The following is a 26888-nucleotide window of genomic DNA, read 5'->3' as shown; positions in this document are numbered from 1 at the left end:
TTTTTGACATATAGTTTAAATTGAGTAACGAATAATTTTTTCGCCAAAATGCCGAAAGTGACAAGTATTAAACATTTTTTAATATTGCATTTTTTATAAAGACTCTTGCATATTTTTCACAAATCAACTGCATTAAAATGCGCATTTTTTACATTTTTTTGGTGCATTTTTTCCGGTCCTTGCTCATCACTGTATAATATTTTGAAAATTGGGAATTTTCTGTTAAGTTGGGAGAAAAAGCTTCCGTCAAGCTTGGCAACACTGTAATTTCACTACCTGTACTACCTGGCCAGATATGAGGCGTACTGGATGCAACCATGCAACCATTTGAAATTTGAGTTCTTATTTTTTAGTTGTTGTCATAGCTTCGTACAGGCAATACGGTGTTACGTGTCGCGTCGTTAGAACAGTAGTGTCCGCAATTAGAACGTTGTAATGTTAATTAAAACCGAAATGATTTTAATTAGCTGACAAAAAAATCACAGTGTCTGCAAACAAACGTTGGTAAGTGTTAAATTCCTTTTTTATAAATCGGTTTAATTTTTAATAGCTGTAATTATATTATTTTTTCTATTCTCATACTACAATATATCAATTATGATGTCACTACCTGTATCATAATGAACTATGAACTTCATTATGATACAGATTTTCATTAAGATACAGATTTTTAACCAATAGAATCGCGATAAAGGTGGTACACGCGCAGTGACCAATGGCGAGTCAAATACATACGCTTTGACAGTTTTCAATATGTAAACAAACTGTCAAACTGATAAACTACTTAATTTGTTTGCGTTACACAATTAATAAACTTGAATATATTTTGTTGTTGTGAATGATGATAGAAAAAGTAGTGTATACAACTTGCATTTAATTATCATTATGAAGCTCGTACTCTATACGAAACTCACCGGATACGGATCGTTTCGTTACCCTCATACTCGCTTCATAATGACCATCCTTAAATGCTCGTTCAGGGCCGCGCCGTCCATAAGGGCGGAGAGGGGCGGCGCCCCCCGGCGCCGGCCGGCAGGTGCGGAAAAAAATTTGACAATGCCGAAATTACCAGAAATATTAGTAATATTTTATTATCTTGTAAAATTGAAAATTTACCAATCGTAGGTAGATATAAAAATAGCAGTTATTATTACTTTGATCCCCTAACTAAGTGAACGAACCGTTATTTCTCTCATTGAACTGAACTATTACTCCATTCACTCACGGTAAAATATTTCAAAACCTCTAAATTTTAAAGTACAGCTTAAATTAACATGAAATTTGGCATACACATAGCTAACATGTCAAAGAAGAAAATAATATTTTGTCGCCGTGTGCTTTTGCCCTAGGGGAGTACCACCCCTTCACGGGGGTGAAAAAATATACGTTCAAAAAAAGTCCGGAAGTGGATAAACTGACGAAATGTAAGTAACTATAAAGTTAAGCTGGTCTATAAAGTTTTTATATTACTTGAGTCAATATCTACTTTTCGAGTTATTTACGAGTGAATATGTTCATTTTTCAACAAAAAAAAAAACACGTTTTTAGACGGTTTTTCGCAAATAACTCAAAAAGTAAGTATTTCATCGAAAATAGATTCTTAGGAAAAGTTTTGAAACAAAGGCATTTCCTTCAAAATTTCAAATTATTTTTTTTAATTTAAAACCAATTTTTTTCAAAAATAAGCACTTTGAAATGGTGAAACTTCCACATCATATAAATATACAAAGTGAAGTAAATTGTAAAGCTTCATTTGTGATGCTAATTAAGCGGAGTTTTTTTACCAAAAAAAGGGACCAACTTTATTTTCAGCGTTACTGGCTTACTTCTGCTGCTAGAAACTTTTTGAAAGAAACAAAAACGAAGCTTTTTCTAAAGACTTTAAAAAAGTTATAACGAGTTTTGCCCGAAAAGTGCTTCATTTTGCGTTATTTCGTTATCACGTTAAGCTATATTTTTGCTAAGAACATGTTTTTCAATAAAATACACACTTTTTGTGTTATTTGTGAAAAGCCGTCGAAAACCAAGGTTTTTAAGTTGAAAAATAAATATATTCACTCGCAAATAACTCGAAAGATATTGTCCTAGTGAAAACTGTATATGGAACAAAAGTTGCTTAGAGTTAGTCAGTTTATCCACTTCCGGACTTAATTTTATCGTATATTTTTTCATCCCCGATGACGCAATATCAATTTTTTTTCTTTGTTATAAATTAGCTATGCGTATGCCAAATTTCATATCAATCCAAGCGGTTCTTTAAAATACGGAGCAAAAAAAGTATGCAAATGGACTATAATAATAATTATATATTTATTTGTTCTCTGATAATATAATCTTTGTTTTTTGTAAATATTTATAGTATTCATAATAACTTATTAGTATATTACTTTCCTGCTGCTGAAAATCAAAGAGCAGAAAAAAGAGGGTTACTCAGAAGGAATGCTAACAATCACAAGGAGACAGAATACCAAATAATATCAGGCAAAGAACAACAATCAAAGACATAGTAGAACATGTAGCAAAAAATAAATGGAGATGTGCAGGTCGTGGCAAGAACACCGAACAACGGCTAGACTAGAAGATTATTGGAATATGCGACCGCGGCGCGGGCGGACAATCGGATAAACGAAGCAGAGATCGACCACCAACGCGCTGGAGTGACGATGTAAAGAGAACTGCCGGGAACTGGATAGCTGATAGCTCAAGATAGGGAGACGTGGAGAAACTTAGAGGAGGCCTATGTTCAACAGTTGACGATAACGGTTAGATTATGATGATGATACTTTAATAACACATAAAAAATAGTTTGTAGGTATACCGTATAACGATTCACTAAGCTACAAAAAACTACTTACAATGGAAGAAGGAAAAGGGCGCCTAAAATTACTTGCCCCGGGGCGCTTGAAAGCCTTGGCGCGGCCCTGTGCTCGTTGCATAATATACTATTATTTATTAGATGGTCAATATTTTTATTGGTATTTATTATTAATAAGTAAATATATACCTATATTTAAACAGCTAATAATGTCAGGTACATACAGGGTTTAACAAAAATACAGGTCATAAATTAAATCATCTATTCTGGGACCAAAAATAGTTCGAATGAACCTAACTTACCTTAGTACAAATACAAATATGACATAAAAAAAAGTTACAGCCCTTTGAAGTTACAAAATAAAAATCGATTTTTTCCAATATATCGAAAACTATTAGAGATTTTTTTATTAAAAATAGACATGTGGCATTTTTATTGCAGGAATATCTTAAAGAAAAATTGTAGTGAAATTTATACACCCCATAAAAATGTTATGGGGGTTTTGTTCCCTTAAACCCACCCAAACCTTTGTGTACGTTAAAATTAAATTATTATTGTGATACTATTAGTTAAATTCAATATTTTTAAAACTTTTTTGGTTCTTAGTATTTTTTCGACAAGGCAGTTTTTATGGCCGCATATGAAATGCCTCCCGAAAAAGGGTTTCTTACCTGTCGCTAAAATGGTCACATACGAATTGCCTCCCAAGCTTTAAATAAATTACATGCTTCTAATCTTTATGTGAAGGTGAGACGTTGCCACATCTTCGTTCCTTTGTAAATTTTTGGCAAAATTGGTATTGCGTTATTTAATTTATTTTATTTTCAACCTTTATTGTATTAAACATTATTGACACTAGGCGGTATTTATAAATTTCAACTAACTTATACATATGTAATTAGTTTTATAACCATTATAATATATTTTATAAAAACCATTATTTTTGTTATTAATAATTTAACAAAAAAATGCAAAAACATAATAAGTATTTTATAGCTTTATTAAAAATAACATCACAAAAAACTTATTTGGAAAATATTACAAAATGTGTATAGAAATATAAAATTACAAAATATTTTTCCTAAATTTATATGATACTACTTTGACAAATTCTAATCTATTTATTTTACATTCTCTTAATTCTCAAATTTTTCATTTAGAAAATTTATTTTTGCTGACTTTCCGCAACAATTTTTTTTGGTGTCGAAACAGAATTCATTTTAATGTATTTGAAATTGTAAAATTATGTATATCAATAAAATTATTAATGTTAGGATGAGGGCAGTACAAAGAAGAATTATACTTGGAATGAAAACTTTCGCATGGGTTTGTGGTTCTTTGTAAGGATGAAGAGTGTTCAGCCCAAAGATGTGGAGGAAATGTCGAATTTTCAGATATGTAATTATCAACAAGATAATCACAAAACTGGGTGACTCTTTCATCGACTGGTTTAATTTCTGCCAAATCTATAGCAAAAAAATCGCTAGCATCTTCAGGATGTAAGAATGAAAGACCAAAAATATAAATAAGAAAATGCATAATTTCGGTTGAGTCAACACCTTTTTTCTGGTATTCTGAAGCCAATCCCAGTGCTTGAACCTTTCTATGCCATGCCTGACCCAAATGAAAACGACATCCATGAAGATCTGCTTCAGGAAATGCCATACGAATACCATTATGAATGGAAATTTCAAAGTCTGAAGTTATTACTTTAGGGGATCCAGGACAATTAATTTTAAAACATTCTTCTATGATATATTTAAAAGCGAGATAATACGAAGATGATTTTTTATCTTGAAGTAAACAAAAGACAAGAGGGATATAGTGTCCATTTTTCAAGCCATGTATACTAAAAACGGACGGGGTCGAGTTCGCTCCCAATGGTAAGAATTTTACCTGAACTAAAAAAGGTAGAGTCCGAATTGGCTCCCATATACAAAATTTATTTTACCTAAACATGTCGAAAATATCACCCAGCGTTGTCACTTCTTTCAAATTTTCTCTTTTTGTTAGAAACAGGTACCTTCCTAGAAATATCTATGAGAAAGGAGGAAGACCCAACGCTTCGGTCCTAACTTAACTTTCGGGTATTAGAGTGTAGAGCGCAAACCTTCCTAGAAATATCTATGGGAAAGGAGGAAGACCCAACCCTTTGGTCCTAACTTAACTTTCGGGTATTAGAGTGTAGAGCGCAAACCTTCCTAGAAATATCTATGGGAAAGGAGGAAGACCCAACCCTTCGGTCCTAACTTAACTTTCGGGTATTAGAGTGTAGAGCGCAAACCGGCCGATTTCAGGTAAGAGCGCAAAACGGTCGAGCGCATACCGGCCGACCCCGATAATTTGTGTTAAAATTGCCACATATGCCAATGTTGAACTGAAACAAAACTCTAAAAGTATAATTTTCCTATAAAAAGTCTATATCACTATGTAAATTTCCTAAGCAGTATAAATATTACACGATTTGGCAACAATGTCTAATGTTTCCGCGATTATATGAGAGCCTACCCGCATCATAGAGAAATAACAACAACTGTAAATAGAATTACTGTATTTCTCTATGACCCGCATTCATGCGGGAGCCAATTCGTACCCTTCTAAAATATACCTGAACGAAGCGGAGCGAACTCGACTTCACCCCTAAAAACAATTGACTGAAAAAACGAGGAGAGTATTCAAAAGTTCCGTCAACAACATACCAATTGGAAACTGTCGAAAGAGAACGAAGATTTGAAAAACATGTTAATATAACAATATGATTATTTATCATTGTCATTTTTAATAATAAAATTTTCATTTCTATTTGTAATAATAGAAGATGAATCAAGAGATTTATGAAATTCAGATATATTTTTGGGAAGTTTAATTAAAGAATTTGTGGTTCTAGCATAATATAAATTTTGTCTTACCCTATTGATATCATTGATAGTAAATGTCTCTATATTTGTCTTCTTAAGTTCTTTACAGATGAGCTTCGTTGGTTTTTCGCTGAGATCTTCCACGGCTGCGCTTTTTATTGAATTGCTTACGGCTTTTCTATTGTAAACTTCGGCAGACAACTTCTCGTGGTTTTTTTATGGCCTTTGGGAACTGCGCCCATTTAGCCAGCAACACTTCTTGAAATCGACGCCTCACCATACACCAAGACCATTACGAATCCATTACAAAAACAATCCAGGGTAGGTAAGGGAAAAAAAACTTTTCGCACCCAGATTGTTCAGGGTGACAAACTACATACTAAGTAGGGACACGGGGTATTATTAATTTACACGACAAATTTTATAATCTAGTTTCAATTTACACGACTTAACATAATTTAGAAGAATCCTAAAGATTGACGGTTTGTTCAAAGCTAGTAAGTTCATCAGATTATATGGGGGATAAACGTTTCCTTGCAATAGCTGCATATTAAACAAATTTCTTTTTGTCACATGCAAAAAATATATGATCCAAGTCACTTATTGTATTGCAATTTTCGCACAAATCCGACTGTATTATATTGATTTTATATAGATGTGCGGGATAACAGGCATGTCCAAATTTTAGTCGAGAGATAGTAACAATATCGTGTCTTGAAAAATCTAAACTTTTATGCCAATAATCTTTTGGGATTTTCGGATGTAAAAGAGTATACCTTGTTGGACAATTTATACAGTATTGATTCCATTGAAGTTTCCAGTTATCATGTAACCTGGTTTTACTTATGGTTATACATTCTTGAAGTCCAATATCATTCAATGTTTCCTCGCCACTGAAAATGCTGTCTTTTGCCAACTGATCTACTTTTTCATTATTTTCGAGTCCAATATGAGCTTTAATCCACGTGAATACTATATTACACTGCATAGTTGTTAGATTAGATAATAGTATCTTTAATTCTTTGATGTAGGGATTTACGTTAACAGAATTTTCGTCTAGTTGACTAGAGAAATTTTTTAAAACTGATAATGAGTCGGATAATATGTTTATTTGTTTTAGATTTTTATTTTCGGCGTATTGGCATGCTTTTATGATAGCTATGGTTTCTGCTGAAAATATTGATGAATTGGAATTCAGTTTACCCTCACCATCACCCTCAGCCCTCACCATCACTTTGTTTTGAAGCATTCTCGTTGTTATGATCTAATATTGATTCAATTATCGTATTTTCACCAGTGCCGGATTAACCATTAGGCGGACTAGGCGGCCGCCTAGGGCCCGGGCACTTGATGGGGCCCGCATCCCACACAAATCCATTAATTAATATTTAATTATTTAAGCAGTTATTTAAAAAAATAATTTAAAATTTTAAAAAAATCAAATAGGGCTGAGACAAAAAAAAAAGAAAATGGTTAATTTATGATTTCCAATCAAAGTTTTTTGCTTTGTCTTTTGTCAAATATCAGAAAAATACAACCGACTTCAATAAAAATTAAGCAGTTATCTTCAAAGGCATTTTTATATTCCATGTTCTAATCATTCTCTCAATTTGGTAGTCAATTTTGCAAGCAAATTTTGATAAAAGCTGGTAATTATTTTGGTATGGTACGTTTTTTTTCTTCAATATCTACCCACAGATGGACCTTATAGTCCATTCACTCACGGTAAACTATTGCAAAACCTCCGGATTTTAAAGAACCTTTGGATTTGAAACAAGAGCTTGGATTGACATGAAATTTGGTATAAGCATAGCTAATATGTCAAATAAAAAAGTGATATTGTGCCAATGTGTGTTTTTGCTCTACGGTTGAGTCCACCCCTTCCCGGGGGTGAAAAAATATACCGTCAAAATACGTCCGGAAGTGGATAAACTGACTAATTCTAAGCAACTTTTGTTCAATAGAGTTTTTTCATCAAGTCTATACATTTCGGGTTTTTTGCAAGTGAATATCTTCATTTTTCAACAAAAAATAACACTTTTTTAGACGGTTTTTCGCAAATAATTCAAAAAGTATTTTATCGAAAAAATATTCTTAGCAAAAATATACCTTTTAATAAATTGAAAAAATGGTGTATGTGTGCAGTCTGTAGACCCAGTAGAAGCAGAGTTGTAGCTAATGAAAAGTAGTTTCTTACTCGTCAAATTCCAAATCGAATATTTCAACGTGAAATAATCAAAAAATGAAGCACTTTTCATGGAAAACTCATCATAACTTGTTTAAATGTTTTATAAAAGCATTATTCTTGTTTTCTTTTTAAATTTCTATCTTAAAAAGTAAGCAAGATACGCTCAGAATAAAGTTGATCCATTTTTTTGGGTAAAAAAACTGGTGAAAATAACCCCCTAATTAGCATCCCAAATGAAATTAATCCTTACCGCTTCACATAAGCTACTTTACTTATGTATTGTTTATATGCTCTGTAAGTTTTATCGGTATAAAGTGCTTATTTATAAAAGGGCTGTAGTAGAAAGGGCTTGAACAAGTCACTAATCAAGAGTGTATGCAATTTTTTTTATTTAGCTTAATGCCTCGACAACTAATGGCCATTGGCATGGTACAGTGGATTTTTCCAATCAGGTACGTAGTGTATTGGGTAGTGTGTGTGTTGAGTAAATTTCTTGTTACTTAGCAAAGTCGTCATTGTTTTTGCAAAGAGACGCTAATTGTATCCGAACGTCTGCGGTCCCTCTGGTGAGTACCGATCCCACAAGAATAGAAACTATTTTCATTTGTTAATTTTTAATAAATGAAAAATTCTCTACCCAGGGTATGTAAATTTTGAACAGTCATATCTTAACCAATTTTTATCTTCCAAAAAAGCAAAAATCTGAAATATTCAGAAAATGGAAACCTATATTTTTTACTCTTTAAGATTTTTGGTACCACTAATAATTTTTAAGTTATTTTGAAAAAAAAAGACATTTTTTTTCAAAATTTCAAAAAATTTGTTTTACTTTAAATCCTGATGTTTTGAAATATAAGCACTGTGAACCGGAAGTTTTTTCAAGATTTTCATAAATTTTCAAGAATTTTGTGCCAAAAAAAGTAATTAACATTATTTTAAGCTTTACTTGCTTAATTTTGATACTTGTTTAAAAAAAAAACAAAAGTAAACCTTTTTTAACACTTTAAAAAAGTTGTGATGATTTTTCACCGAAAAGTGCTTCATTTTTGGTAATTTACGTTGAAATATTCGATTTGGAATTTGTCGAATAAGAATCTACTTTTCATTAGCTCCAGTTCTGCTTATACTGGGTCTACATACTTCATACATACACCATTTTTTTTAAATTTTGTATACGCTATATTTTTTCTAAGAATATTTTTCGATAAAATACTTAATTTTGGAGTTATTTGCGAAAAACCGTCTAAAAAGGTGTTTTTTTTTGTTGAAAAATGTACATATTTACTCGCAAATAACTCAAAAAGTATTGATTTAGTGAAAACTCGATAGAACAAAAGTTACTTAGAATTAATCAGTTACCTATCCATTATTTTGAATGTATGTTTTTTCACCCCCGAATGGGTGGCACTCATACCCAGGGCAAAATCACATATCGACACAATATCCCTATTTTTCTTTGGCATATTAGCTATGGAATATTAATGAGAAGTTGTTGCGAAATGTAAAAAAAAGAAAAATGATCTTTTTTTACATTGTCGTAATTTATTTTTGGAGTAACTACTTCCCCAAACAACATAAATATCTGTAAAGTTGTTTTAAGTAAATGGTCGATATAAAGGGGCCTACTTCTTATGGCCGCCTAGGGCCCCATGATGCCTTAAACCGTCACTGATTTTCACAAATGATTTGCAGGTTTTTTAGTACATGTCCACCGTTTAACTGTATCTTTGGCCAACATTTTTTGAAAACCGAATGTAAAACAATCAATTGATAGTAAAGGTTTGCCCTTTTGACTGACATTTATCGTTGATTCCATTATTTCGGATGTTATGACTTAAACACAATTTGATCTTGAAATCGACGAACTGACAAGATTGAAATAGACAAACTGACTGATGCAGGAACTAATAAACTTTCAAGTATTTATATAACATTTAGCCCATTAGCACAACTTACAAAAGATAATATAAACAAACAAAAAGATTAAGGTAAAAGTACATATTCATGGAATTATAAAATGGAATTATAAATATGGGAGAGATTAGAATCGGAATTGGAATTACCTACCCAGAAAAGCTGGATATTAGATTTTCGGGTAACAACTTTCTTTTCTAAAAAGAAATATGTCGTACTGTGAAATATTTATGTGAAACAAATTTTATGTACACTGCAGAATTAGAAAAATCAAAATAGATAGATACTACCTATTTAAATTATGATTTGGCAACATTGTGTCATTATACAGAGATTAAATAGACAAAATATCAGCCTAAATGATTAACGAAACGGAGGCATTTCGATTGTACCTGGGAGGCATTTCATGTATGAAAATATTTACCTGAAAAAGTGGGAGGCATTTCGATAACGCCGGTAGATGTTGGGTCAGGTCCTGGATATTTCGCAGAAATATATGGGGTTCTAGTGAAACTATGTATATTGAAAGAATTATCTTTAGAAGATTGCGATTCATATAAAACCACTTAATAACGAAGACAAATTTCAAGAGATTATGCAAAAAATTGCTCCAAAATTGCTCTAAAAACTTGCCACATTGAACAATTTACGAAAATTTATGTTTTCGCGCTTCAGCTTCTATTCATTATGCGACCATGATCAGTCAATAATGATAATAATTACACTTTTATAAAAAAGAACTTTTTTATAATAAAACCTTTTTATTATTTATAGGAAAGAATATAAAATAATTTAACGATAATAGTTATTTTCCTAACGAGTGCAGAAAGTCATTCTTTTCCGCACGCGACTGCAGTTTGCCGAACGACGCGAAGCGGGAGTTCGGCAAGCAGTCGAGTGCGGAAAAGAGACTTTCTGCAAGAGTTAGGAACAATATTTTTCTAAGAGCCTTTAAAAAATTACCAAATCTTAATCAATTAATTTAATTAATATGAAAATACATACACAAATTAATTCTTTGACAAGGTTGTCAAAACCAAACTTTCAATATAATGGGTTAGCACGACGGCGATATTGGTTTCCATGACTATGATTCAAAACGACTGTTATTGTCTACCGATTTGACTTTCGAATACTATGTCAAAATAATTTTATTTCATCGAATTTCATTAGAACAGGAACACAATAAGATATATTTGAAATAAATTAGTAAATAATATCTAAATATTAGTTTATTGCATGTATTATAATTACTTTAAGGCCATATTAACAAATCTAAATTAACACGCGTGCGGAAAAGTAAAAACCGCGTGCGGAAAAGTAACACGCGTGCGGAAAAGTAACACGCGTGCGGAAAAGTAACACGCGTGCGGAAAAGTGAAACTTTCTAAACTAAAATGCGTGCGCGAAAGTAGACATTTTTGCACGCTCGTAGAAAAACGATTTACCGATATAATGCTTAAAATTCCAAAAATTACGCTCTAATAAAAATAGTTATTTATGAAACAGTTCGTGAAGTATACTTTTTGCGAACGCACGCAATATTTAGAGCACGAGCGACAACGGAGCGAGTGCTATAAATCGCGTAAGTTCGCAAAAAGTACTTCACGTACAGTTTCATACAATATTTTATCTACGATAAACAAATATAAAAACTGTAACTCTTCGTCCCTGGAATTAATTTCTATTCTACAATTTTTAGAACTTTTATATTTAAAAATCCTACCTACTTTCAAACCACAAAACTGTCAAAACTTTTGTTGTAATTCATTGCTCATATTGTCATCACCATGACAACGCGAAAGTTAAGGATTGTCACCATGACAACGCGAAAGTTAAAAACAGTGCGAAAAAGTAAATCCCATTTAAAATACATTGTTACTTCACGCACACTTTAAATCCTTCACGCACTGCTATCTATAATGAGAGTTTTCACAAACTAAAAATTTATACATAATATGACATAGAGTAGAAAAAGTACTTTTTATAATATCACGGTTTTAATTATTTATTAAAACAATTAAAAAAAGATACGCAACAGCCGGGTTCCAACTGGGGGACTTCTCGATCTGCAGTCTAATGCCACTGAGGCACCATCAATTTGTAGATATCGATTTATTAACGTACTTTAAAATATCATTGCATGAGCCACATTTTTAAAATAGTTTGAAATTTAAAAAAAAATCGATTTATCCATACAGTGTGATTGGTCAGTAAAGCTTTGTAGATCCGTTATAAGTAATAGATAGTAATAAAATATAATAACAAAAATTGTAGCCAACTTTGATTACAGATTGATAATCAGTAATCGTACATTGTAAGTTATAGACAATTATTCAGTCATGGCTTACTTAAAATTTGGAAATGGTTAGACCCGTAATTATTAAAAATTTTGCTCTGAAAAATGAAAATATCTCGAAAACTAATAAAATTACACATAGGGAATGTTATACAAAAATTATAGTATGGTAATGGTAATGGTACTTTTCGATAATGATATAAAATACAGGGTTTTCTACTTAAAAATACTGAGAAAATAATGTACTTCCATTTTGACTTACCCTGTATTCAATATAAAGAAAATTCGCAAAACAAACATTTACGAAAATTTTAGACAATAGATAAAAAAATATGACGTCAATAAATCATGGACCTTGTGCTTGCTTTTATTTATACAGGTAGTTAAACTTGTTACCATTTTCATATAAAATTGGTTATAACTTTGTAAATACCCCGTATAACATACCAAACCTTTATATTTTTGTAATCGAAAAGTTACGAGAATTTCGAATATAAAATAAAATACAGGGTGTTCTATTTAAAAAAACATAAGTTTGGTCTGCCACTATGCTATCGAACACCCTGTAACATTATAACTAATTTTGTAATGTGAAGCTCAAAGTTCGCTACAATTTTTGTTATTAAGTTTTATCGCTATACATTACTATAACGGATCTACGGAGCTTCACCCCACTAATAATTAATCATCCTGTATAATAGCAGTTAAATATTGCATTGCTAGCTAGTTCTAAGCTATCCTGAAAATTTCAGGTGTCTAGGTAGCCTAGAACTATTTTTAAAATGGATTACAAAATTTGCGGAGTCCGTGACACCAACCAAGCCAAGTATATAAAAAGGTTTTAAAAAGTAGAACTGGCTTTCACTTTAACTGAAAGTATGAATCTACTGATAATTTAAAATGAAAAGGTGTTCTCATGTTCATTATTTGTTCAGGATCACTGAATCATTTAGCAGTGGCGGATCCAGAAATGTTGTTTGGGGGGGTCATGGGTCTTAAAGGTGATTTAATTACCTTTCTTTTATGCAAGGTCACTTAGTCTTACCAACCCTAGCATACGTGGGTTTACAATTATGGGGGGGGGTCAGGACCCACCGTGACACCCCCCCTGGATCCGCCAGTGTCAGTTAGACTGCGTCAGCGAAACTGACAAGTGAGAACCCGCCTTTACACGCATACCTATTGTGGCAAATGTAATGCATTTAAATCGTAGAACAATTTTAACTTTTGATTTTAATACAGATTTTAATTCTCTACAAGTATTCTCTCATGACTTTTGATGTAAAATAATTAGGGAAGCAGGAATTCAACAATTTAGAATTTTACATTGAGTTTCCTATGGCCCTTTTTACGATTCACCACCCGGTATAAGATAAAATGTGTACTATTTGTCTTATTATTTCATAATAACACAAATAATATACATATACACAATAACACACATTCAATGATCGAAAATCATTTAAAAATATGGGAATGTGTACTCTTGTGACGTAAAGTCAAAAATATAAGTCTCCCCACCACCGTCGGTTAAGGCAACCGTAATAAAGTCTAATAACCGTATCACCGACATGCGTTTTTTTCTGTCACATACAATTTAATGCGTTAGAACGATATCGAAAAACTGTGACGCACTGAAAGATCCTCATGAGAAAAAGCATACAATTAAACACACAGTTGTTATAAATATTTGACCGTTGAAAGTCATCACTTTTATAATTTTTAAAAACATTAATAATTGTCATTAATGTCACTGAATGTATTTTTTCATAGCAACGAAGGGCATCTGACGTAATATACTTGACGACGGGAAATTATCAAAAATTCTCAGTTTAATTTTTGTTTCTAGCTTTCTATTGGTCAGAATCTCCTATGAATGAAATAATCATAATAATTTCACTGTAAATAGATAAAAGTAAAATTCCCATCAGTGACTAATAATATTATAAGCTTTTTAAAAATTATTTGACATTGAGCAAGAGTTCTTAATCACCTCTATCATCATCATCGGTGACCGCTGACAGCCCATGGAGGGCCATGATCGCCCATTGGGGTTTCTAGGCTCTAAAGTTTTACATGATGTGGAGGCCAGCCACACGCATAACTCCTCGAAATTTCTAAACGATATTTATATAAAATATTACTTTCTTGTTTCTTTTTTGAGGAGGTCTTTTCGGCGTTATGTGTGTTTTGCTTGTTTGACTATAGCTGCCCATGTTTTTCGTTCCTTTGCTTGTTTTTCCCATTCTCGTATTCCTAGGTCTTTCAAATCCTGGTTAATACCATCAATCCATCTCTTTCTAGGCCTACCTCTCGATCTCTTCTCATTTAATTCTTTTCTAAGTACTTTTTTTGTATTTTTCTTATCATCCATCCTTTCTACGAGTCCTAACCAACTCAGTCGTTTACTTCCGTATTTCTTTTATGATAGTCGGCCTGTTAAACACTCTATTTATTTCGTGGTTCATTCTTATACGCCATTCTCCATTCTCCTGTATAGGTCGATATATTTTCCTTAAGATTTTTCTTTTCCATCTAAGAAGTTGTTCTTCTTGTTCAGTAGTCAAGGTCCATGTTTCTGATGCATACATTACTACAGGTCTCATTATTGTTGTGTATATTTTTACTTTTGAATTAATAGATACTGATTTTGACTTTATATTTTGTAGGCTGTAGAAACATTTGTTTCCAAGTGAAATTCTTGCTGTTTACCTCATGACTGTTTTTATTTCCTTCTGTTATTGTTGATCCTAAATATTTGAAACGGTCCACTCTTTCAAATATTTGCCTGCTCAGAGATATGTTGCCTTTCGTTTGTACTTTTTCCCGAGTTGTTATCATATACTTTGTCGTTGAGACATTAACTTCTAGATCCATAGTCTGTGCCGCTTCTTTAAAATATATATAAATTTTTTCTAGGTCTTTTAATGTCCAGCTGATTATGTCTAGGTATATCATCTGCATAGGCAACGACCTGATTGGGCTTTGTAAATATTGTACCATCCCTATCTACATTTCCTGATTACTTGTTCCGACGCAAGGTTAAAAAGTGTTGTCGACAGTGCATCCCCTTGTTAGACCTTCATTAATGTTAAATTCATCGGACAGTTGATTTTGGATGATTACTTTTGCTTTGGTGTTGGTTACGCATAGTTTTACTAATCTGATTAGTTTTTTTGGCACATTTAACTCTTGCATTGCGCTATATAATTCCTTGCTAATTATTGAGTCAAACGCTTGTTTGAAATCTACAAATGTACAAATAGATGATGTAGTTTGGTATTCCGCTCGTAGAATTTTTCCAGCGTTTGCCTTACTGTAAATAATATTTGGTCTATAGTTGACCTGCCTTTCCTGAATCCTCCTTGATAATCCCCTGTTGTTTGTTCCATTATATTATTTAGTCCTCCTTCCAATATTTTGCTAAATATTTTGTATCCATCGTTTAGTAATGATATTCCCCTGTGATTATTGCAATCTAACTTATCGCCCTTCTTATGTATATGGCATATCACTGCAATTTTCCATTGTTCCGGCATTATTTCTGTGGTCCATATTTCTAGTATTAACTTTGATATTTCACTCTGTATTCCATGTCCTCCATATTTTAACATTTCTACAGTCATTGCATCGCATCCTGGGGCCGTGTTATTTTTCATTTTTTTTATTACGTCTTTTATTTCTGCTTCTGGTGCTGCATATTGGTCTACTCCAGCATCTCCTAGTAATCTTAGCTCTTCTATTTCGTAACGTTGATTTTGTTTATTCAACAGTTCTTTAAAATGTTCTCTCCACCGTTTTAGCACTCCTTTTTCGTCTACTATTAGGTCCCCATTTTTGTCTTTGTATAATTTTGTTCTTGGTTGAAAACTTTTTTTTTCCAAGATTTATTTCCTTATAGAATAGTTTAATTTCATGTATTTGTTCATGTTCTTCTAGCATTTCAGTCTTTTCTTTATTGTGTTTCCTCTTTTTAAATCTTAGATATTTTTTGAATTGTCGTCTTTTTGTAGCATATTCCCCTTTGGTTTCTTCCGTGCTGTTGTTCAGCATGTTAAGCCTAGCTTGGTTTTTTTGTTCCATTAGTCTCTGACAGTCTTTGTCATTCCATCTTTTTTGGTTAGGTACTTTGCTTTCCCCCACTACTTCTTTTGCAGCTGTTATCACTGCTTGTTTTAAAACCCTCCAGTTATTTTCGATATTTCTGACCAAATTTTCATTTACTTGATTACATTGTTCAATTATGTTCTCTATTTTCGTTTCATATCTTGCTCTTTTTTTTTTCTCATTAGAGGCCAATATATCTGAAGCCTATTTGATATTTTTTTCACCTTTGTTTCCTTGGCGGTAATTTTTTGTTTATATTTAATTAGCACAAGGTGGTGATCGGAGCTGCTGTTTTGCCCCTCTATGACTTCTCACATCTGAAATGTCTGAAGCATGTCTTGTTTCTATTAAGACGTGGTCGATCTGGTTTCTTGTTTTCATATCGGGAGAAACCCATGTTTCTTTACCCGTGTTGAGCTGCCCCCCCTCTCACTTGCAAAAATTAGAAAACAAATAGCCCTGATTTATGAGCTTTCATATTCCGCCAACTAAAAATTTTGAGTTCGTTTCACTGAGCAGGAATTTAATACTTTAGTGGGGGGCTGCGTCAGCCCCCCCACTACTTAAAAATAGGAATATTGAATAGGTTTTTGCGGCATAATTACGAGCTATTTATGAGCTGATTTAACTATACAGTCTTAACTAATAGCCCCAGAACCAAACAAAACAATTTTGTTTGGTTCTGGGGCTATTTAGCAAGTATGCACATTCACTGATGATGGACCGATAGGTCTGAAAACGTTCTGAATTGGACATATTTTATTCAATCCATTGGGATTTTTTAAGTTTTAATAAATATACCAATTTACATAGAAGTGGTTTTACTTCTTGTTAGAGTATTTTAATTTTTAATATTATTGTGAAAATTATTTGTTTATCTTTTTTTTAAGAATGAAATTCCATATTTGTTTGATTGGATTCTACTTGTTTTTCATTTAAATATCCACCATTTTGGATCCGCCATTTTGTAATTTACATTTTTAATTTTTAATTCAGATTCAACAACCTGTTAAAAATAAAGATAATAAATGTTTTAGAAAAATGTTCTTTTTTATGTTCTTTTTAGAACATGCGCATTTTGGATCCGCCATTTTATAGTTTATAATGTTAACATTTAAGTTTGGTTTATCGAAGCTCTCAAAACGAAATATATTATGTAGAAATAGATACATTTTGTAAAGAAATTATGATTTTACAACTATTTTTAAGTTATCCGCCATTTTGGATCTGCCATTTTATAATTTAAATTATCAAAATTTGATTTAAGTTTAGCAGCCTCTCAAAAATATCCACATATATGTAAACAAAAACGTTTTATAAAAAAAATTCGGATTTTACAACTACTTTTTAAGGATTTTTAGGAAAAAATCCGCCATTTTGAATCCGCCATTTTGAATTTGCAAATTGTAATGTCAGATTCGGGTTCAGCATAATCAAAACTAAAATAAAAACATTTTTTATCAAAATAAAATCTTGAATTCACCCATATCCTTAACATTATTTTTATACAAAACAATTGTTATTGTTTAAACAATTAATAAACAATTAGCGGCGAAATTTGGGAGTAAAACTTTTTACTTTAACATATTGATAAACTGACAAAAAAAAAATGTGTGTGTACTTTGTACGCACGTAAGAAGTTATACTTCTATTATATAATTATATGATTATAAACGAAATTAATATACTTTTTATTTAAATTTTATTTAAATATTAAACTAATTTATACTTTTTACTAATATTTCGGAACAACGAATGCATGTGGCGGAAATGAGAATGCTTAGATGGATGAGTGGAGTGACAAAGAAGGATAAAATTAGAAATGAGTATATTAGGGGAAGTCTAGGTGTGGCACCAATTGATGCCAAAATGAGAGAGCATAGGTTAAGATGGTTCGGTCATGTTCAACGTCGAGACGTTAATCACCCAATACGAAGAATAGCTGAAGTGCAGATTCCTGGAAGGAGTAGGAGAGGAAGACCAAAGAAGACCTGGGGGGAGGCGATAAGGCAGGACATGTTGGTAAAGGGGATTAACATTGATATGACCCAAGACAGAATTGTGTGGAGAAATGCAATTAGGGAAGCCGACCCCGCATAGGGATAAGGCAAAGAGAATGATGATGATTAAACTAATTTATACTTACTACTTCTCAAACATTTTTATTAAAACAGTGCCAAAAATTAAAATAATAAAAGAATAAAACACACACAAACGCATTAAAAATGCCACAAATTATTTCTGAACATTAATTGTCGGAAAAATTTTTAACTAAATACGTATTTCCTGAAAATAAAATTATATAATAAATATACTTACAATCATAAAATGTATAAAAAAAATAAAAAAAATAAAAGTTTCTATTGGGATTCGAACCAACTTACCAGCGCGGCTGGTATTGGCGTTGTATTGGGGTTCACTCGCATTAAACGCTTCGCCACGGAGACAGTGTGTCATCATGTGCGAAGATCGACTAACTAAACGGATTAAACTTTAGACATTTTTGAATTATGTAAATCAAATTATTTTGATTTTGAATTAAAATGATTTAGAATTGAAAAAATACAACAAAACATAGAGTAAGAAAACAACATATTAGGTGAATATTGATAGAAATTTTGATGGTAATCAAATTATGTAAATAAAAGTATTACATACTATGTATTTTGGTAGGTTCAAATAGGTAGCTATGATAAATTTACATGTACCTATGATACATTTACAATTATTACGTACCTGTTGTTTTAAAAACTATTTAAAAATCACTACAATTATAAACTTTTTGTTTCTGTCCTCACAACAATAAAACTAATATATTATACATTTGTTTACCTTCATATTGAACAATTATTTATTATTGACAGATCATTTCAACACCCAATCAGAGTCCGTATAAAATTTGATCAACTATTTTTAAAACACTTACCAGTGTAAGATTCTTTAGCTTTGAATAAGCGAGATCGTAGATCGTCCCGGTTGATTGTTGTTATCCACAGTTCTCTACGCCTTCGAGATAATAGGTTTTTTATCAGTAATTTTGCGGCACTCATACTAGTCACAGTTTGATGGGCTTTCACATTGGCATGCAACAATCATCTCTTCTATGTTAATAAGTCCAAAAATATAATATGAAAACTATTTAAAAAGGCAGTATAACCATTAACTAACTTTTTGTTTGTTGCTTCTCTTCCTACAAATTTTAAAACGCAACAACCATACATAACCAAACCACAGTCCCACAGCTGTGCCACAGCTGCCATATTGGATAATTTTTGTCATGTCATTTGAACATCCAATCAGAACAAAGTTGTAATGCGACTGCGCCGGGATCAAAGGTTTTAATCCTATTAAAATTCACCCTCATATCGCGCGTAAAGAAGTATAACTTCAAAAAGTTTTAGAAAAATATAGCCTTGTTTGATTTTTTCCGAAACATTGTATCTTTTCGTACTAATTGCACTTCCCTATGTATTAAATTAATTATTTCGCGACTATAAGCTCCCAAATTACGCGCATCTAGATCAGTACATTGCAATTTATTTTGTATAGTGCAGTCACTGAAGGTAAAAATCAACGATTACCTTCAATTTCGGTGAACCTTCATCGATTTTCACGAAAATTGGTCAGTCACTGACCTTTCGAAGGTCAGCATATAATTTATGACCAATCTTTTCGGGACACCCTGTATATCTACGTACAAAATTTATTTCACTGTTCTATACAATTTATACATACATACACATAATGCATATACGTAGAAAATTTATTTAGCCGAAGAGATGACGGTCGCGATGACGGTCTCGACCGGCTCGACGGTCGCGAAATAAAATGTCTATTAAGCTAGAAAGACCATTTCATACGGGAGCCATGAGACACACCCCATATTTTTTTGCTATTTTATTGCTAATTTATTACGCAAATTAAAAATTTATTGCTTCATCCCCTTCAGAGAAACAGGTGGCCATTCCAGCTTAATATTAAGCTAGAAAGGCCAACATTCATATATCCGGAACGAAAGTAGATAGAGAGTTGCTTCCGGCGGCCTATTTTATTGCTAATTAATTGCTAATTTATTACGCAAAACAAAAATTTATTGCTTCATCCCCTTCAGAGAAACTGGTGGCCATTCCAGCTTAATATTAAGCTAGAAAGGCCAACATTCATATATCCGGAACGAAAGTAGATAGAGAGTTGCTTCCGGCGGCCTATTTTATTGTTAATTAATTGCTAATTTATTACGCAAAACAAAAATTTATTGCTTCATCCCCTTCAGAGAAACAGGTGGCCATTCCAGCTTAATATTAAGCTAGAAAGGCCAACATTCATATATCCGGAACGAAAGTAGATAGAGAGTTGCTTCCGGTGTCCTATTTTATTGCTAATTAATTGCTAATTTATTACGTAAAACAAAAATTTATTGCTTCATCCCCTTCAGAAAAACAGGCGGCCATTCCAGCTTAATATTAAGCTAGAAAGGCCAACATTCATATATCCGGAACGAAAGTAGATAAAGAGTTTCTTCCAGTGGCGTATTTTATTACTAATTAATTGCTAATTTATTACGCAAAACAAAAATTTATTGCTTCAACCCCTTCAGAGAAACAGGTGGCCATTTCAGCTTAATATTAAGCTAGAATAGCCAACATTCATATTTCCGGAACGAAAGTAGATATAGGGTAGCTTCCGGCGGCATATTTTATTGCTAATTAATTGCTGAAAGATTGAGTTTACAAGAATTTACAAACTCACCCCCTTCAACCCCTACCGTTATCATCATTCCCCGGAATCCACAAAAAGTGAAAATAACCAGTTTAAAGAGCTAAAACCAAGTACGTATTTTTTGCTCATTAATTACTACATGTCTAAGCCAAAAATGAATGTTTTGCTTCCTCCCCTAACGAGCCACAATAGCTGCAGCGGTTTAATACTTAAGGCTGCAATACTCAACACTCCTATTTCAGGAAAGAAAGTAGATAGAGGGTCGCTTCTGGCGGCATATTTAATTTTTAATTAATTGCTGAAAGATGGGTTATACCAGTATTTACAAACTCACCCCCTCCAACCCCTACCGTTATCATCGTTACACGGATTTCACAAAGCGTGAAAATAATCAGTTTAAAAACTTAAAACCAAGTGGGTATTTTTTTCTAATTAACGGCTGCAGGTCTACGCCAAAAACCAATTTTTTGCTTCATCCTCTAACGAGAAACAATGGCTACTGCGGTTTAATTCTTAAGCTAACAATACCCAACACTCCTATTTCAAGAACGAAAGCAGATAGAGGGTCGTTTCCAGCGGCATATTTTATTGCTAATTAATTTCTGAAAGATATGGTATACAACAATTTGCAAACTCATCCCCTCCAACCCCCACCGTTGTCATCATTCCCCGGATTTCACAGAAAGTCAAAATTACTAGTTTAAAAACCTATGACCAAGTGGGTATTTTAATATTAAGCTAGAATAGCCACCTGTTTCTCCGAAGGGTTTGAAGCTATAAATTTGTAATTTGCGTAATAAACAAGCAATTAATTAGCAATAACTGGAAATTGAAGCAGAAACAGGAGAATTGAGTGTTGTAGTTTAAGTATTCAACCGCAGTAGCCATTGTTGCTCGTTAGGGGATGAAGCAAAACAATCGTTTTTGGCGTAGACCTGCAGCAGTTGCTTAGGAAAAAAATACCCACTTGGTCATAGGTTTTTAAACTAGTAATTTTGACTTTCTGTGAAATCCGGGGAATGATGATAACGGTGGGGGTTGGAGGGGGTGAGTTTTTAAATTGTTGTATACCATATCTTTCAGAAATTAATTAGCAATAAAATATGCCGCTGGAAGCGACCCTCTATCTACTTTCGTTACTGAAATAGGAGAATTGAGTGTTGCAGCTTAAGTATTCAACCGCAATAGCCGTTTTTACTGGTTAGGGGATGAAGCGATAAAATCGAATTTGGCGTAGACCTGCAGCAGTTGCTTAGGAAAAAAATACCCACTTGGTCTTAGATTTTTAAACTGGTAATTGTCACTTTCTGTGAAATCCGTTGAGCGATAATAATGGTAGGGGTTGGAGGGGATGAGTTTGTAAATTCTGGTATACCCAATCTTTCAGCAATTAATTAGCAATAAAATATACCGCCGAAAGCTACTTTCTATGTACTTTCTTTCCAGAAATATGAATGTTGGCTCTTCTAGCTTAATATTAAGCTAGAATAGCCACCTGTTCCTCTGAAGGGGTTGAAGCTATAAATTTGTAATTTGCGTAATAAATAAGCAATTAATTAGTAATAAAATAGGCCGCCGGAAGCGACGCTCTATCTGTTTTCGTTACTGAAACAGGATAATTGGATGTTGTAGTTTAAGTATTCAACCGCAGTAGCCATTGTTGCTCGTTAGGGGATGAAGCAATAAAATCGTTTTTGGTGTATAGACCTGCAGCAGTTGCTTAGGAAAAAAATGCCCACTTGGTCATAGGTTTTTAAACTAGTAATTTTGACTTTCTGTGAAATCCGGGGAATGAGAACAACGGTGGGGGTTGGAGGGGGTGTGTTTGCAAATTGTTGTATACCATATCTTTCAGAAATTAATTAGCAATAAAATATGCCGCTGGAAACGACCCTCTATCTGTTTTCGTTCCTGAAATAGGAGTGTTGGGTATTGTAGCATAATGATTAAACCGCAGTAGCCATTGTTTCTCGTTAGGGGATGAAGAAAAAAATTGGTTTTTGACGTAGACCTGCAGCTGTTAATTAAAAAAAAAATACCCACTTGGTTTTAAATTTTTAAACTGATTATTTTCACTCTTTGTGAAATCCGTGGAACGATGATAACGGTAGGGGTTGGAGGGGGTGAGTTTGTAAATTCTGGTATACCCCATCTTTCAGCAATTAATTAAAAATTAAATATGCCGCCAGAATCGACCCTCTATCTGCTTTCTTTCCTGAAATAGGAATGTTGAGTATTGTAGCCTTAAGTATTAAACCGCAGTAGCCATTGTGGCTCGTTAGGGGAGGAAGCAAAAAATTCATTTTTGGCTTAGACCTGTAGCAATGAATAAGCAAAAAATACGTACTTGGTTTTAGCTCTTTAAACTGGTTATTTTCACTTTTTGTGGATTCCGGGGAATGATGATATCGGTAGGGGTTGAAGGGGGTGAGTTTGTAAATTCTTGTAAACTCAATATTTCAGCAATTAATTAGCAATAAAATAGGCCACTGGAAGCAACTCTCTATCTACTTTCGTTCCGGATATATGAATGTTGGCCTTTCTAGCTTAATATTAAGCTGGAATGGCCACCTGTTTCTCTGAAGGGGATGAAGCAATAAATTTTTGTTTTGCGTAATAAATTAGCAATTAATTAGCAATAAAATAAGCCACCGGAAGCAACTCTCTATCTACTTTCGTTCCGGATATATGAATGTTGGCCTTTCTAGCTTAATATTAAGCTGGAATGGCCACCTGTTTCTCTGAAGGGGATGAAGCAATAAATTTTTAATTTGCGTAATAAATTAGCAATAAAATAGCAAAAAAATATGGGGTGTGTCTCATGGCTCCCTTATGAAATGGTCTTTCTAGCTTAATAGACATCGAAATAAATACTTTTTCCCCATCTTAAAATAATATATGTTTTACATTTATTTTAATTTAAATACCTCTACACAATTTATAAATATATACATACACATAATATATAGCATAAGCGATAACGGTCGCGATGACGGTCGCGAATTCAATGCTTTTTCCCTTATCCAAAAAGTGCACAACGTCCTACAGAAGTTTTCACTTCAATAAAATTTGGGGCAGCTCGTAATGCAAGGTCAAATGCTATCTCGACTGGGCTAATGGTCTATGTTTTGTATTGACTACGTGAAGTTGCCGGTGACTGACGCAGCGTCTGGCTTGGCGGCCTTGGCGCTGTACGTAACACACGGCATTTATTGGAGACCACAGCCTTACAGAATTTTTAATTCCATGTATATTTACTGATTTTTTTGTTTTAGGTTACTGTTGAAGCAACTCCAAGTAGTAGATGAAATTCCTTTACATTATGCTGAAAAACATTCGATAAAATTCCGTTACATTACGTTGTAAAAGATAGAGATTTAATAGAAATTCAGAAATTTCTCCATTTAAATATTAGATTACCTGACTAGGAAGACATGTTTGGTTTAATCACAATTTATTTGACTGTAAAAGTAGTATTCACGAAAATTACGACATATTTTGCAGACCTCAAAGCTGCAAAACAGAAGCCTTTACTGGATATACATATTGCAGCGTACCAAGGAGACATTGAGGCAGTCAGGAATGCAGTAAAACATGGAGGAAATATCTACGCCAAATGTAAAACAAACTTTGCAAATAAACCAATTCATACTGCTGCGGAGCGTGGACATCCTATCATCATAGATTATTTTTTACAACAAGGAGTACCTATAGATATCGTGAATAATGCCGGAGAGACACCTTTACACCTTGCTGCTTTATATAATAAGACTCAAGCGATGGAATTCCTGATCTCAAACGGAGCAAATATACATAAAAAAGATAACTGCAAGCGTACTGCTCTTCATTTGGCTGCAATGAGTGGTAGCGCTAATAGTTTATGTCTTCTAATTAAACATGGAGCTAACTTGGACGGTCAAGATCTTTATGGTTGGTCTCCATTACACAACCAAATAAAAGCAGTCAACTTTTTTCTTAAACAGGGGATACCTGCAGATTTTGAAACAGTACATGGTTACACTCTCTTACATGCAGCTTGTAGGTATGGTATATATTATAAACATACAGGGTGTTTCTAAATTCATTCGACAAACTTCAGGAGGTGATTGCTCGTATGAAATTAATATGGGTTCTTCCTATAACAAAATTTCCTCAGCCCAACCCTTAAGGGTGATATCACCCATAAAAGGTGGTAACTAAAATTGAGTTTTTATTTTTTTTTTAAATTTCAGTAAAGCTAGAAACTTAAAATTCTGTAATTTTCGTGCACTCGCAAAGGACTAACCACGTGTATTTTTTCAATATTCCTGTTACATTATACGGGGGTGAAATTAGCAACCCTTACTTTATTTCATATCAAAACTTTTTTTTCGAGACGAAGTTGTATGAAATAAAATTTAACTTAAAATCCTTGTTTTATTTAAAACTTTTTTTTATTCTTAAATTTTTTTCCCAAAACCAATAGCTGCAGAGAAAAAAAATAAACATCATAATAGCTGCAGAGAAAAAAAATAAACATCATAATTTATAATTTTTTTAATAAATTGAGTGGAAAACAGTAAAGATGTAAAATGTAATACGATTCATAATAAATGCTGGAAATGACCACCTCTAGCCAAAATACATGAACGTAGCCTACGTGTCATGGATTGCCGTACACGTTCAAAGATTTGAGGTGTATTTCTTATGGTGTCACACGCTATTTGAATACGATTCTTCAAATCGTTGATATCAACTATGGGTGTCGTGTAAACTAATGATTTAAGGTAACCCCAAAAACAGAAATCACAAGGATTTAACTCTGGAGATCGAGGAGGACAATGTTGGGGCCCTCCTCGGCCAATCCAACGGTTGGGATTTGTTACATCTAAATGTTGCCTAGCAGTCCGACAGACGTGTACTGGAGCACCATCGTGCATGAACCACATGTTTTGTCTGATATTCATTGCGATGTCTTCAAGTAGTTCAGGGAGATCATTTTCTAGAAAACTGGTGTAAGAAATTCCATTTAATGGCTGAGCCAGAAAATGTGCCCAATTAAGTTATCCCCTACTATACCAATCCATACGTTCACTGAAAAAACATTTTGAAAATGGTGCTCTATAATCTCATGGGGATTCTCGTCTACCCATACGTGATTATTGTGAAAATTTATGATAGCTACTCTTGAAAAATGTGCCTCGTCCGTAAACAATACATTATTTAAAAATTGAGGATTTTGTCGCATTTCGTGTGTTAACCATTCACAAAATCTAGCTCGTTGAGGAAAATCTCTAGGTAAAAGAGCTTGAACCCGTTGGATGTGGTAAGGATATAACTGCTGCTCTTTTAAAACTCGCCACACATATGAATGGCTGATATTTAAGGTGTTGGCAATTATTCTAGTGCTTGTTTCCGGGTGTACATCAATTTCATCTAAAATTGCTTGTTCTACCATTACATTTCTAACTGTCCGGAAACGACCAGTACTGTTTGAATTTTTTTTAACATTCCAGTTTCGGATAAGCGGTTGTGAATACGTGCAAATACGGAATGATGAGGCGTTATTCGTTGCAGATATTTTTCAGCATAAAGACGTCTAGCTTGTCGACAATTACCATTTGCCATACCATACACAAAATACATGTCGGCCATTTCAGCGTTTGTATACATGTTATAAAATAAACAATACACAGATAATGCAAAAATAACAACCTACAAACTTACAAGTAAACTTCGATTGGTAACTACCAACAACAGTGTTTGACATCAGTCTACTAAAATTTGAATAAACATTAAGTAAACACGGTAAATGTCGAAGTGACAGCAGCCTACTATTCTAAAACTTTGTAATTAAAAACATTAAGGTAGAGGTGGTCATTTCCAGCATTTATTATGAATCGTATCACATTTTACATCTTTACTGTTTTCCACTCAATTTATTAAAAAAATTATAAATTATGATGTTTATTTTTTTTCTCTACAGCTATTTCTTTTGGGAAAAAAATT

General features: G+C 33.1%; 1 protein-coding gene across 1 annotated transcript; it reads left to right on the top strand.

Moving 5' to 3' along the window:
* Positions 1-374: 374 nt before the first annotated feature.
* Positions 375-25653, top strand: LOC126883620 (ankyrin repeat, PH and SEC7 domain containing protein secG-like). Its single transcript, XM_050649276.1, has 2 exons — positions 375-504; positions 24176-25653. The coding sequence occupies exon 2, from the start codon at positions 24335-24337 to the stop codon at positions 24977-24979; it is 645 nt and encodes a 214-aa protein (XP_050505233.1). The 5' UTR covers positions 375-504; positions 24176-24334; the 3' UTR covers positions 24980-25653.
* The last annotated feature ends 1235 nt before the right edge of the window (positions 25654-26888 follow it).

Source organism: Diabrotica virgifera, chromosome 1 (assembly GCF_917563875.1).
Source record: "Diabrotica virgifera virgifera chromosome 1, PGI_DIABVI_V3a".
Taxonomy (NCBI): domain Eukaryota; kingdom Metazoa; phylum Arthropoda; class Insecta; order Coleoptera; family Chrysomelidae; genus Diabrotica; species Diabrotica virgifera.
This window is presented reverse-complemented; position numbering and strand designations above follow the sequence as displayed.

Excerpts from the sequence above, each read along its gene's own strand:
- LOC126883620 (XM_050649276.1), top strand. The coding sequence starts at position 24,335 with ATGTTTGGTTTAATCACAATTTATTTGACTGTAAAAGTAGTATTCACG.